This window comes from Myxine glutinosa, chromosome 14 (genome assembly GCF_964187855.1).
Source record: "Myxine glutinosa chromosome 14, kmMyxGlut1.1, whole genome shotgun sequence".
Lineage (NCBI taxonomy): Eukaryota > Metazoa > Chordata > Myxini > Myxiniformes > Myxinidae > Myxine > Myxine glutinosa.
In genome coordinates, this window is record NC_136274.1 from 63251470 (window position 1) to 63265426 (window position 13957).

Sequence of the window (13957 nt, forward strand, 5' to 3'; positions counted from 1 at the left end):
ACAACAGTCACGTGATTGGATACGTTGAAAACAAACACAAAAGGGCACGTGATACAGCTTACTTCCGGTAGTCTCTCCCTCACCTATTCGAGGATTCCTGTTTATTGTCGGTTATTTTTGAAGTACATTTTTTATTTACTGCTGTGTAACCAATGTTCGTTGGTCGAATATTAAAAATGTTGACAGTGCGTGAAATAAAGAAAAATCACTCTGAGGATTAACGTGGCGGGCGAATGGCGGATCTAGAGATTTCTGGAAAGATTTGCATGTCACTCGTTTTTTTTAAATTGAACAAAGAAAATAAATGAAATTATATAGTATTTAGTAGGAATGTAAAAGAACCAGCGTAAATAAATGTAAAAAAAAAAAAGAAGCTGCATACACAATGCACAATCCATGCAAAGATTGTTGTGCGGTGTATGATCATAATACCATTTACATGTCTTGAAGGTCACTCGCCGAAAAGGATTAATCAATTAGTTACTGCTGTTTAACAGATTTAATATGACAGACTCTTTTACATATTACGTACGCAATATAATGCAGGGATAAATTGAGGACACGAAAGGGGTGAGTGGAGGATTTGGGAAAATTTAGAATTGGGGGCGTAAAGCATTTTTGCTTTCTCGTAACGTCAGTGCCATGGAAGACGACTCAGTTTATTGCACTAATTTGATGAACGAAAATGTCGTCAAACCTTCAAACCAAACCATGTGTGTGAAACATTTAATCCACTATCATGATTTATGTGAAATATGAATCGAACAGAATAGCTTTGAGCTCGCCGAGTTGGCGTGAAGAGAGAAAAACAAACTATTCTGAAGAAGAAGAAAACTAATGAATCTTTAGGAAGAGGAAGATTCGTGGGCGGTGGCTGCGGTTGAGCTGGCGGTGTTTGATCTACATTTCTGACTGGGTTTCGTAGTTTCTTCATTAAACAGAGCGAGACGAGTCTTTTGCGTTTTGTTTTTCGTTCTTTGTTGCACCTTTTACTACAGGAATACGCGCTTGGCGTCATGGTGATTAAACTGTATTACAGCAGCATCCCCTCCACACGAGAGGTAAGAGCGATGATTATTTAGCCTCGATGTTTATGCCTCAGTGTTTGTGAACGTTCGTCGTTCGCTTGTTGCACGGAAGACCGTTTATTAATTGCTGAGCGCCGTGTGAGGTAAATCAGGCGGGATTTCGAATTACCAACGCACCCTCGGGCTTTACGATACCGTACACCAAGCAATCCTACACCTGGTTGCTTTTTTAAGGTATTGAATTTCACGCTAAATCCGTTGAACGATCATCAACGCTGAGTGGCGACTCATTCCAGGAGTGGAAGCAGAGCACAGCTTGCCTCCCTGACTCCAAGAAACAATTGTTACAATTTTTCTTCTTCTTTGAATCACCTTGACATTCACTTCGTCTCCTTCTGAAATGTAAACCTAAAGTTTATCCTGTGAGAAACTGTATCCCTTTTTCTCGATTTCTCTCTGATGAACGCACGCTCTGGGTAGTACGTGATGACGTCATCACTCCGTAACTGCTGGCAAAGGTTTGGACCGACACGAGTTCCACAACAGGCAACACGAATGTTGCATTTTTGAGAGACATTTTCAATAAGTTGATAGGAAAAATTAATAGGTGTTTGGGGTTCTTACAGAATCGGTTTTGTTTCAGATGTGAAATGTTTTGTCTTGTAACGTGCATGATATTCCATGTAGTAGTAATTGTAAAGTAATGCTAATGGCTGTTTACATGATCAGAGATCGCATATCTAGCTTGGAAACTCCTCCCCTCCTCCCTCCATACGGTCTTGCTCCATGATGTGTAGATCTTTTAAATGTTTGGAATTCCTTTTATTGTTTAGGTTTTGTTGCAAAACGTCTTTATTGTTTTCTGATTGCAATTTGATTTCTTTTCAATTTACGTAATTTTGTTGAAGTTTTTTTTGTGAGACCAGTGTACGATGAAATGACTCAAATCAAGCCATAGACTAAAATGTATCCAGGGAGTTAGATATCCTAGTCCCCAGAAGCTGCCGTTTGGGAAAAGCTGTGTAAATGTACGTTTTGAGGTTTATAAACGTTTGTGTATTTTGAGAATGTTGTTTGTGGAGTGCCAGGTTAATGTGTATGTTTAGCAATGCAGGTTTTTGCTTTCAGGAGCGTGAAGGTTGCACAGCCTGCGTGTGTCATGTTTCTCATGCATGTGGTAAATTTCTCTCTCCCCACCCACTCTGCTTTTGACTGTCACGCCCAGCTCCGGGACTGACCGGACCACCGCGTGTCACGCCCCGGGACCGACCGGACCACCGCGTGTCACGCCCCGGGACCGACCGGACCACCGCGTGTCACGCCCCGGGACCGACCGGACCACCGCGTGTCACGCTCCGGGACCGACCGGACCACCGCGTGTCACGCCCCGGGACCCACCGGACCGGACCGCGTGACACGCCCCGGGACCCATCGGACCGGACCGCGTGACACGCCCCGGGACCCACCGGACCGGACCGCGTGACACGCCCCGGGACCCATCGGACCGGACCGCGTGACACGCCCCGGGACCCACCGGACCGGACCGCGTGGCACGCCCCGGGACCCACCGGACCGGACCGCGTGGCACGCCCCGGGACCCACCGGACCGGACCGCGTGACACGCCCCGGGACCCACCGGACCGGACCGCGTGACACGCCCCGGGACCCACCGGACCGGACCGCGTGACACGCCCCGGGACCCACCGGACCGGACCGCGTGACACGCCCCGGGACCCACCGGACCGGACCGCGTGACACGCCCCGGGACCCACCGGACCGGACCGCGTGACACGCCCCGGGACCCACCGGACCGGACCGCGTGACATGCCCCGGGACCCACCGGACCGGACCGCGTGACACGCCCCGGGACCCACCGGACCGGACCGCGTGACACGCCCCGGGACCCACCGGACCGGACCGCGTGACACGCCCCGGGACCCACCGGACCGGACCGCGTGACACGCCCCGGGACCCACCGGACCGGACCGCGTGACACGCCCCGGGACCCACCGGACCGGACCGCGTGACACGCCCCGGGACCCACCGGACCGGACCGCGTGACACGCCCCGGGACCCACCGGACCGGACCGCGTGACACGCCCCGGGACCCACCGGACCGGACCGCGTGACACGCCCCGGGACCCACCGGACCGGACCGCGTGACACGCCCCGGGACCCACCGGACCGGACCGCGTGACACGCCCCGGGACCCACCGGACCGGACCGCGTGACACGCCCCGGGACCCACCGGACCGGACCGCGTGACACGCCCCGGGACCCACCGGACCGGACCGCGTGACACGCCCCGGGACCCACCGGACCGGACCGCGTGACACGCCCCGGGACCCACCGGACCGGACCGCGTGACACGCCCCGGGACCCACCGGACCGGACCGCGTGACACGCCCCGGGACCCACCGGACCGGACCGCGTGACACGCCCCGGGACCCACCGGACCGGACCGCGTGACACGCCCCGGGACCCACCGGACCGGACCGCGTGACACGCCCCGGGACCCACCGGACCGGACCGCGTGACACGCCCCGGGACCCACCGGACCGGACCGCGTGACACGCCCCGGGACCCACCGGACCGGACCGCGTGACACGCCCCGGGACCCAACGGACCGGACCGCGTGACACGCCCCGGGACCCACCGGACCGGACCGCGTGACACGCCCCGGGACCCACCGGACCGGACCGCGTGACACGCCCCGGGACCCACCGGACCGGACCGCGTGACACGCCCCGGGACCCACCGGACCGGACCGCGTGACACGCCCCGGGACCCACCGGACCGGACCGCGTGACACGCCCCGGGACCCACCGGACCGGACCGCGTGACACGCCCCGGGACCCACCGGACCGGACCGCGTGACACGCCCCGGGACCCACCGGACCGGACCGCGTGACACGCCCCGGGACCCACCGGACCGGACCGCGTGACACGCCCCGGGACCCACCGGACCGGACCGCGTGACACGCCCCGGGACCCACCGGACCGGGCCGCGTGACACGCCCCGGGACCCACCGGACCGGGCCGCGTGACACGCCCCGGGACCAACCGGACCGGCCCGCGTGACACGCCCCGGGACCCACCGGACCGGGCCGCGTGACACGCCCCGGGACCCACCGGACCGGGCCGCGTGACACGCCCCGGGACCAACCGGCCCGGCCCGCGTGACACTCCCCGGGACCCACCGGACCGGACCGCGTGACACGCCCCGGGACCTCTCCCGACCCACTCTGCTTTTGACTGTCACGCCCGGTCACGCCCAGCTCCTTATAGATCCTCTAACTTATTCACTGCGTGTAATGCCCCACAGTGTTTTTTCAAATGCTACCTAACAAAAAAAAGTCAAGCAGTGACATAACTGTAGATACAGATAACCCACATAAGTCGAAGGAGAATGGGGGTTCGAGGACACATAAAATTTAACATTGAAGTTAATGGGGACAATTATGGAAACGTATTGACTCGCACCTCCTCTCTCGAAAAATTGCAACCCCTTTTCTCCCATCTTAGCAATAACTTAATTATACTCATACAGAGACCCACCAAATATTTTTCATTTTTAGGTAATAGGTTCATTTTCTTAAAAGCAGAATCACCATCTAAAATATTGATAAACATTACATTCGAATTTAACTCTTGGTTTCGGTATTGCTGTTGAGCCAATATGAAATGATAAACTTCTCTTCATGATCTCATCTGACCCCCTCCCGAACCACATATCATTTTGAGATTATCGTAAATTATTTTCCCATTGATTTCTTGGCAACCATCAAAGTTTTCCGTCTACTCAAGGATGTTGCCTTTGAGCCTCAAACTTATTCATATTTAAATTTATTCGCTTATTTGTTTTATCTACCCTTACCCTTGTTATTTCTTCAATAATACTTGTTTGATATTTCTCACATTCGTGATGTTTTCCATTTATATACCAAGGTTGTTGTTTTCTCCACTCTTTAGTTTGGTTAATACTTGGTTCTATCATTTATATATCAGTAAAAAAGATGGCGGTAGGGTCTTAAAACTCCCCATTCCCTTTTTTATCTTATCACTTTAGTTTATCTTAATATATCTTATCACTTATTTATCTTATCACTTATACATAACTTACCACTTATAATGATCTTAACACTTATAATATTATTTTATCACTTGTACTTAACACTGTTATCCATAAGGGATACGATCAATTCCATTTTCTAAAATAAACCTCTTATCATCAAAAGCTCCTAATGCCTTCTTATTTACCTCTTCTGTATCTATCTATCTATCTATAATTCCAGTAATCTCTGTATGTCTGTGTGTTTGTCTGTGTGTTTGTCGTTTGTCTGTGACCGCTGTTTCTCGACAACCACGGGTCCGATATACTTGAAACTTGCCAGGTATATTGCTGGGGACCCGAGGATGTGCCTTTTCAAGGTTTCATATTAATCGGACAAGTAGTTACCGAGCTATGGCGATTTATTTACCAAACTCCGCAAGCCGTTCGCTTTGGACCAAACCATTTCATGTAAATAGAGGGGGGGGGATTGTCACCGTACTCGCAAGCCGTTCGCTTTGGCTTTGCGAATGGACCAAACCATTTCATGTAAATAGAGGGGGGGGATTGTCACCGTACTCGCAAGCCGTTCGCTTTGGCTTTGCGAATGAACCAAACCATTTCATGTAAATAGAGGGGGGGGATATAATTTTAGATATATATATATAGTACGGGCATGCCCTAGTATAATTGATGTTTATAACTTCTTATTGTACTCATTTTTCTATACTCTTCTTTCTTATAGGTCAAACGGTTATAACAATTTTCAAAGTTTATTGATTCTTTAATAACATCTTTCTTTATTCCTTTTACTCTTCTCAATATTATTATCAATATACTTATAAGCAAAGCCTTTGATCTTGACCCTATAAATTCACTCATTATCTTTCCACCCAATTCATCCTTAAACTTTCCAATTACCTTTTTATTTTTTGAAGAAAACTACTTGTCATCCGGCTTGTAATTACTCGTATCATACCAATCAACATCATCAATCATAGCTGAATAAACATCTTCTGTATTAATTTTCAAAATAAAACTATCTGTATCCATATAAAGTAGATTAACATCATCTTGACATTTCTTCTTTAAGTTATTGTAAAAGTAATCATACATTAATGACTTTGATGAATCAAGAATTGATGTTCCTATATAAATCGGATTATCCATTTCAATACTTTTTTTTCACATGAATAGCACAAAAATTCTCTGAAAACACCTCTGCTCTTTGAAAACTGGGTCGAGTAATATCTTTTGTTGCTCGTTTCCAAGATGTAATAAGTCTTGTGTTTTGTCTATTCCTAACATTTTCCATTGTCTTTCCAAATACAGCATTATTCATTAATTTAAAAACGTCTTTCTCAAAATCAGTTTTTGTTTCATTTCACCTTTTTGTATAAACTCAATATATGTTTTCAACCAATGACTTTATATGACGACATTATATAATGTAGTAAGTAATTTTTCTGTTGATTTACCTTTTGTATTAAATGATTGTTGAACATCACTTAACCACTCTTTTCTTGGACTTCCTTTATCAGGAGCATATCTTTATGTTTATTATGAAGTTCTTCAGGATATTTCAAATCGACCTCAAAATAATATCCAATTTTAGCTTTATCCAATTCTTATTGAGTAGAGATAACGATATCCTGTAAAAACTTTTTCATCATCTTTCTCTTTAACCCATTTAAGTTCTCCATAAGGTAGGGATTGAGACATTGCCCATCAATACAAATTATTAGTATCGTAATACATCAAGTAAGAACTATCTTTTGTGGTATCATAATTAGGAAGATATTTGTTGTTAGCTTTAGCATACCTCTTCGAACACACTTGTGATAGTCCTCCTCTTTTAGCCTTCTCTATCATCAAGAGCATATTTACATCACTGATTAAATCCAAATCCTGTTTTGTCATTTTTAACATAGCACTCCAAGCCAATCCAGGAGCAGTGTAATAGTGAGCAGGGTCTAATCCATAGGAATTTTTATTATGGCAGACGATTCTAAAGGTCTCAAATATATCAGTTTTAAGATACAAATCATGATACTCTCCAATGTTCTTTATATTAAACTTTTTCCAAACATTTTGTGCTTGGGTATAATCTTTATTAGTTATATGACTTTTATTTACTCATTTTAGAAACTTTATTTTTGGGGAAATTGCATTTCTTTAAACCACCCAAAGGAATTCATAGCATAAGGATATATACCCTTTTGTGATAAGAGTTCATTCTCTTCTTGATTTGAGAAATGTGATTTAAGACTCGGAAAGTTTTTAATATTTGATACCAAGTTAGATAAATGGACTTGCCATCAATTTAAATGTATTGTTACGGTTTTTAGAACCTTCACTTTGTAAATTTTGGTAAATGTTCCCTTATAAATAATCCCCTGTAAATATCCCCATTATTTGGCTAATATTAAAGATCGCACCCTAGTTAGTCCATGTACAACACGTAGAACACCATAGGACCTCTCTGTAGTTATCTCATTATTATGTGTTTTAGTTAAGGATCTATTCCCAATAGTTGAATCTGCGTTGCATTAATCAAATAAGATAGGCCCCTTCAATTATCCCCAATCATCTCTCTCTTCAAAGTGCAGTAGCGGTATGGCAGCGTTCGCTGCCCCTTGTTTTGGTTTGTTTGCTGGCCCCAAGCCGCCATTGAACACGCGGTAGAGTGGAGGAAAAAGGGGAGGAGTGGGTTCGAGCGCCAGGAACGAGGCGTGGCCTGTCAATGTCTCCTCAAGAGGTGGAGCCAGCGAGCCCTCGCCGGCCAACCAGGGCCGAGGTGAGCCGACCGGTAGGCGTGTCCTAGGAGCCGGCGGCTGGATACAGGAACGCCCAATAAAAGCGGCTTGGAGGGACTGCTTCACGAGATGAGTGCGAAGGTCCGCGATACGAGGTACCAGATGAGCATACAGCTGAATCGTAAGGCAGGAGAGTGGGTCCGTTGACGACGACAATACCGCCATATATTCGCATTGTCCGACCGTGTGAAACCGATACGTGCAGCTGCCGCCGGGTTTCGCCTCAAGCCCGGAGCGTGGACCGGAGCGCGACCTGGAGCGGACCTCGACGCTGTGCCATCTGCCCAGACCTTCCTGCCCTGCCATCTGCTTGGACCTTCTCCCCCTCCCAGCCATTCCTTCCTGCCATTCCCTATTCGTGTAAGTCTGTTTGTTCTGTCGGGGCGTATGATAATATAAGACTGTTTTTAAGGTTTCCCTATGTCCTTTTATTTCCTCTCCTTGTATATTCCCTTCTTTCGTTTCCTCTTGTAGATAGTGAATAAACCTGTGTTCTTTCTTACCCTTTTGGTTTCTTCTTCCCCCGATCGCTTTAGTCCTTTCCCCATTGAGTACCTGTGGCACGATTCGGCCAACGCTCGGAATCGGGTTTAGTCTCTTGTTAACAGCCCGAGTCGCAGCTCGCTTTGCTCGGCGCAATCCATTCACGCTGCGGCCCGGGTGGGAGTATCTCCTCGCTTACGGCCGGTGGTGGTAATTAGGTAGTAAGACGGATTGGGCTTACAACCCTACTCACCACCGACCGGAAGTGACGTCATACTTCCAGGACCGGCGGATGGCCAGCTTAACAGGACAAGGGGATTAATCCCCCCCCCCCCCCTTGCGAACGGGAGTGCCGTCCTCCGGATCCGTAACAGTATCAAGAAACCTGATATGAGTTATAGGAGATGTATGAATTGTTTTTGTGAATGAAATGTATTTCTGATCCGTGTTCGGAATTGCTAAAATCGTTCCAGATGTCTTTGAAAGTTCAGTAATAAATAGATGCGTATCATAATGAGCGTTGTTGTGAAGAAAGACAGGAATGAAACGGGGAAGTTTAAAATTGAGATTACAACTTTGATGAGCTGGACCTCTATATTTACCAGTGAGATGACAATGGTCTCTTACCTTTAAACCTTCACAAATATGACGTATATTATTTTCTCTAAACTTATGTTCCTCTTATTTTGTTAAGCACATTCGTTTTGTTTTTTTTCCATTCTTTTAGATAATTTTGTACAATCCCTTTCCACTCACCTCACAAACTCCTCTGAACCATCTTTTCCTCTATGAAGTTCTAACTTGTATTTATCACTTATGGATGATTTGATATAATAACAGAAACCACAAGGAGTATGTTTTTGATATTTACTCTTATATGATTGATTTCGATTTGGAGAAGCAGTATTTATCTTTTCAAGGATACTTTCAAAGTCAGCATATATCACGAATGGATGTTTGATAGTTTTGTTGAAATCTTTGAATGATACATTTGAACCTTCCCCCGGCATATTAATTACGGTGGATTTATGATCGCTACAGTATTTTGAATGCTGGTTTAATCTTTCTTTCGTATGAAAGAAGTTGAGACATCGCTTACAAAGATATGTTTTACATTTTCTATTGACGACTTGTGAGATGATTAATCTTGATAAATTTTTGATGTAAGCATAGTGTCAATTTTTTTCTGAGCTAAAACAAAGAAGGTCAATGTGTATCTTTGTAGTTATCAGAAAATTTTAAAATCTGAACTTTGTATCTGTTAATCCATAAACGTTAACAGATAGATTATTCATTTGCTCAAATTTAGGAATATCTATTAATGAGATTGGAAACTTTAAATCATTAACATTTAGTGTATTCTCATATTTATTATGAGACACTCTCTCAGGTTTCCAATGTGGGGGATGAAGGTGTGTGAAAACAGACCAAAGGAAACATTTATTATCTTTATTTTTAATCTTAACAACTGCCTTCTTAAGTTTTACAACCCTCGGTAAATTAATGTAAGAAGAAGCTTTAAGAGGATCTGAATTCAGAATGTGTATATCTCGGAAAATGATTTTACTAATACTATATCAAGTACCTTTTTTTTTTTTCTTTTTTTTTTTTTTTTTTTCTATACTGAATCGAGGCTCGTGAAAGAGCTGACAACCGCGAGGGAAAGACAAAGACAGTACATGGGGACCGCGAGGGAAAGACAGTACATGGGGACCGCGAGGGAAAGACAAAGACAGCACATAGGGACCGCGAGGGAAAGACAAAGACAGTACATGGGGACTGCGAGGGAAAGGCAAAAACAGCACATGGGGACCGCGAGGGAAAGACAGTACATGGGGACCGCGAGGGAAAGACAAAAACCTACAATACCTACAATTATATTATCTACATCCTGCTCCTGTTTTACAAGTTCACCATAAACACCCGATTATAAGAAATCTTGGCTTTTTGGGAAACTCCATATTTTATCCTGAGTTCAGGTTTAATTTCAAGATAATCTATTATTTTATTTATATAATATCTTGTGTTGATATTTCCCTGACAAGGACAATTGTGAATAGCAAATAACATCAATCCTTGAAACATCATCCTAATTTTATCAATCTCTTCCGTTGTAAGGAAAGGTGTATTATCACCCTCATACTTAACGTTAATTTTTCTTATTAATCTTGTAAAGTAATTCATTTTCAGTGTAATTTTAAAATAGTTATGTTTCGTTTTACATTTATATCATCATTAATTAAAAGATAATCACAGAATAAACATTGTTTATGGGCTTTTGACTCCGTATTTAATCCCACTCTATCACAAGCCAGACAATTCTCTAATTTATCATATGGCGTATCGGGAATTCAAGAGGCTCAACAGTCAACATCTGATATATCATTTAGATTCATCATATTTATATGGTAAAAGATTACTTAAACTAAAAATCATCTTCACTATAATAGGTGCTTTCATAATCATCATCATCATCTGTAAAACTACTTTCATAGCTATCGTTAGAACACAAACTCTCAGTATCATAACTATCTTGTGAAGATAAAGTCTCACTAACACCGTCATCACTATCATAATCCTCAGTCTTCACTTGAATATTTACTCCTATTTAATTAGTAGAAAAAACATTACCATCTATATCTATATACTTTTTTTCATTAACAGATTCAACTACTATATTTCTAACATTAAAGGTAATTTTAAAATGGTTCATAACTACTATTGAGCGGAATGACATTTCTCCTGTTATATTAACATCTTTCATTTCATCAAGATTAACATCCTTAGGGTTATTAAAGAATATAGAAATTTCACCCGTGTTTGGAGCTAATAGTTTTATCCTCCTTTTCGATAGCTTCAGTAAAAAGTTTTCTTTTTTGACACTTTTACATCTTCCATTACCTCCTAGTTTGCTATAGATCTCCATAAATAGTGTTAACTTTTGTTCTCACTACTTTAATTGATGGCTTCCCAAAGACAGAGAATGCTCTTCCTTTAAGAGGGATTGAGTAGCTCATATTATCCTTCATAATAGGTTTAATCCAAAAGTTATTATAATCATCTTTGTTCAATTTTACATCAATGCAATATATTTCAGTATCCTTTTAAAATGAGGAAATTCATTGAAATTTGTCTTTTGTGTTTTGAAACATTGTATTTATTCGGCAAAAAAAAAAAGTGATTGTCAAGAAATCAATGGAAAAATAATTTACTATAATCTCAAAATGATGTGGTTCGGGAGGGATTCAGATGAGATCATGAAGAGAAGTTTATCATTTCATATTGGCTCAACAGCGATACCTAAACCGAGAGTTAAATTCTAATGTAATATTTATCAATATTTTAGATGGTGATTCTGCTTTTAAGAAAATTAAGCTATTACCTAAAAATGAAACAAATATTCGTTGGGTCTCTGTATGAGTATAATGAAAAATGGGGGAGGAAAGGGGGTGCAATTTTTGGTGACCGAGAGTGCTATTCAATAAGTTTCCTTAATTTTCCCCATTGACTTCAATGTTAAATTTTATGTGTCCTAGAACCCCCACTTATCCTCTACTCACGTACCAAGCTTCGGGCTATGCAAAGCTTTGCTTGAGTGTGGAAACTTTTGTAGATTTTTATTACTCGGCAGATAGGTAGTTCATGTAAATCTCAAAAAATAAGTGTTTATTATAGTTCAGTTACTTAAGTTTTGTAGCAAATTATCACGTTTGAGTTGCGTCAAATTCCACTGTCATGGCTGCACTTGCAATAAAGAGGAATGATAACTTGATTTCCGTGCGAATCTGTCGATTCAGCTTGTCTCTGAAACTTCTCCCACCCGTCCAGGTAAGGAAGCAACAGAATCATATCCAGTCAATCTTGGAAACCCTGAAGGTTGAGTTTGAGTTGATTGATGTGATGGCCAGCGAAGAGGCAAAGATAAAAATGCGCAGCCTCTCCAACAACCCGGAAGCAGTCCCACCTCAGCTCTTCAACGAAGATTATTTCTGTGGGGTGAGCATTCTTCCTGCAATTTGCATTCCTGCAGATAATTAATTGGCTTGAGGGACAGGGCTGCAGCCTTCCTAACTGGCCCTTCCTTGTGTGATGTCCCTCCTTTCAGCCCTATGAAGATTTTGAAGATGCAGTGGAGCTGAAAGAAGTGGAAAAGTTTTTGAAACTTTCATGATTCCTTGCCATCCTCTAGTATGATTCCTAATTTCCCTTGCTGGCATCTTTCATTCCTTCCATGCTTTTCAATCCATTCGTTTTTTCCTTCATTCCACACATCTCCAGCCTCTTGCTTTAAGTCTTTGTGGATTTGATTTTGGCATTGTTTTAAATTTATGTCCGATTATACAATGACTACGTTATGCAATGAGAGCATCGCTTTGTCCTTGCGTTACATTCCTGTGCATCAGATTGTTTAAGTGGCCAGATTTCTTCCTATTATGGATCTGCTTCAGAGATTGTGCCTTCTCAGGTGGGCCTGGATCAGAAATCCAATTCACTGTGCACAGCAACTCAAGTTTGCTAGATTTAACAGGTTTAAAGGTTAATATTTGAGAAATGAACTACTATCAAAGTTAACTTGAGCTGTGAATGTATAGAAATGTCCCCTGTGATGGGGGCATGCGCTTACACTTTCTTAACTCCCAGTAAATTACCATGATTGTGCCATTTTTTCTCCATGCCATAATAGTGTCGGGTTTAACTTCATCCTTCACTGTCGAATGTAGTACTGGACTAGTGTTATGTTTCTGAAAGACCAATTCTGTTGAATTTTCTGCAAGCTTGACCATTTTGATTCTTTTCACCTCTTAGCACCGATGTCTCATCAACTGGAGTTGCTATATTTCCACTGCATTTCCTGTTGAAGAGTATTAATTTTGGTTGTAATTTGTCTGAATATAATTATATTCTATATTCTGCCATCTGTACTAAGCCATTCCTTGTGTATTAAAACGTCCACCTAGGGACTGTTCCCTGTATTTTGACTTTTCTTCTGTACAAATGGAATGTGATCGACCATGCTCCCATTGCTCCTGTCCATGGTTAAACACAACTCCTCACCCCTCCCACCCCCCTTTGTTCATCACTTCAAATGTCATTCAACGATTCATATGGCAGCCTTTTAGTATTGGAGAAGTGGTCTTCGAGAAAAGTTTTCAATAAGTAGACTGAAGGACCATAAAATGCTTGTAAGGATTGCAAGAAGAACATCGACATAAAGGAACTGTGCAAGTGGTAAGAGTATTTGTAATGGAAAGATGGAGGTTATTATTGATGGATTCTAATCGTGGAGATCTTTACCTGAAGGCCAGGTAAGGAGAATATTTTCGGTATTGATGTGGCTTTGAGGGTTTTATTTATTTATTTATTTTTAAATTCTGGATTGTATGATTTATAATGGGCTGGCACAATGGATTGGACTTAGAGGTACATGCACTCGCCTCTGAGCTGTTCAGCCTGGATTTGAATCTCGGCCCAGCTACAAACTGCCACCTTGGTATTTTGCATACAGGGCGAGGCCTCGATGATGTTAAGCTGGAGGCTGTCTGCCAGCACTAGTCATAGATGGACGTTGAAGATCCTTT

At 43.5% G+C, this 13957-nt stretch overlaps 1 protein-coding gene across 1 annotated transcript; it reads left to right on the top strand.

Annotated features, from left to right (window-relative positions):
- Positions 1-407: 407 nt before the first annotated feature.
- On the top strand, positions 408-13351 carry SH3BGRL3 (SH3 domain binding glutamate rich protein like 3). Its single transcript, XM_068136000.2, has 3 exons — positions 408-1061; positions 12207-12374; positions 12484-13351. The coding sequence occupies exons 1-3, from the start codon at positions 1017-1019 to the stop codon at positions 12547-12549; spliced, it is 279 nt and encodes a 92-aa protein (XP_067992101.1). The 5' UTR covers positions 408-1016; the 3' UTR covers positions 12550-13351.
- Positions 13352-13957: the final 606 nt, after the last annotated feature.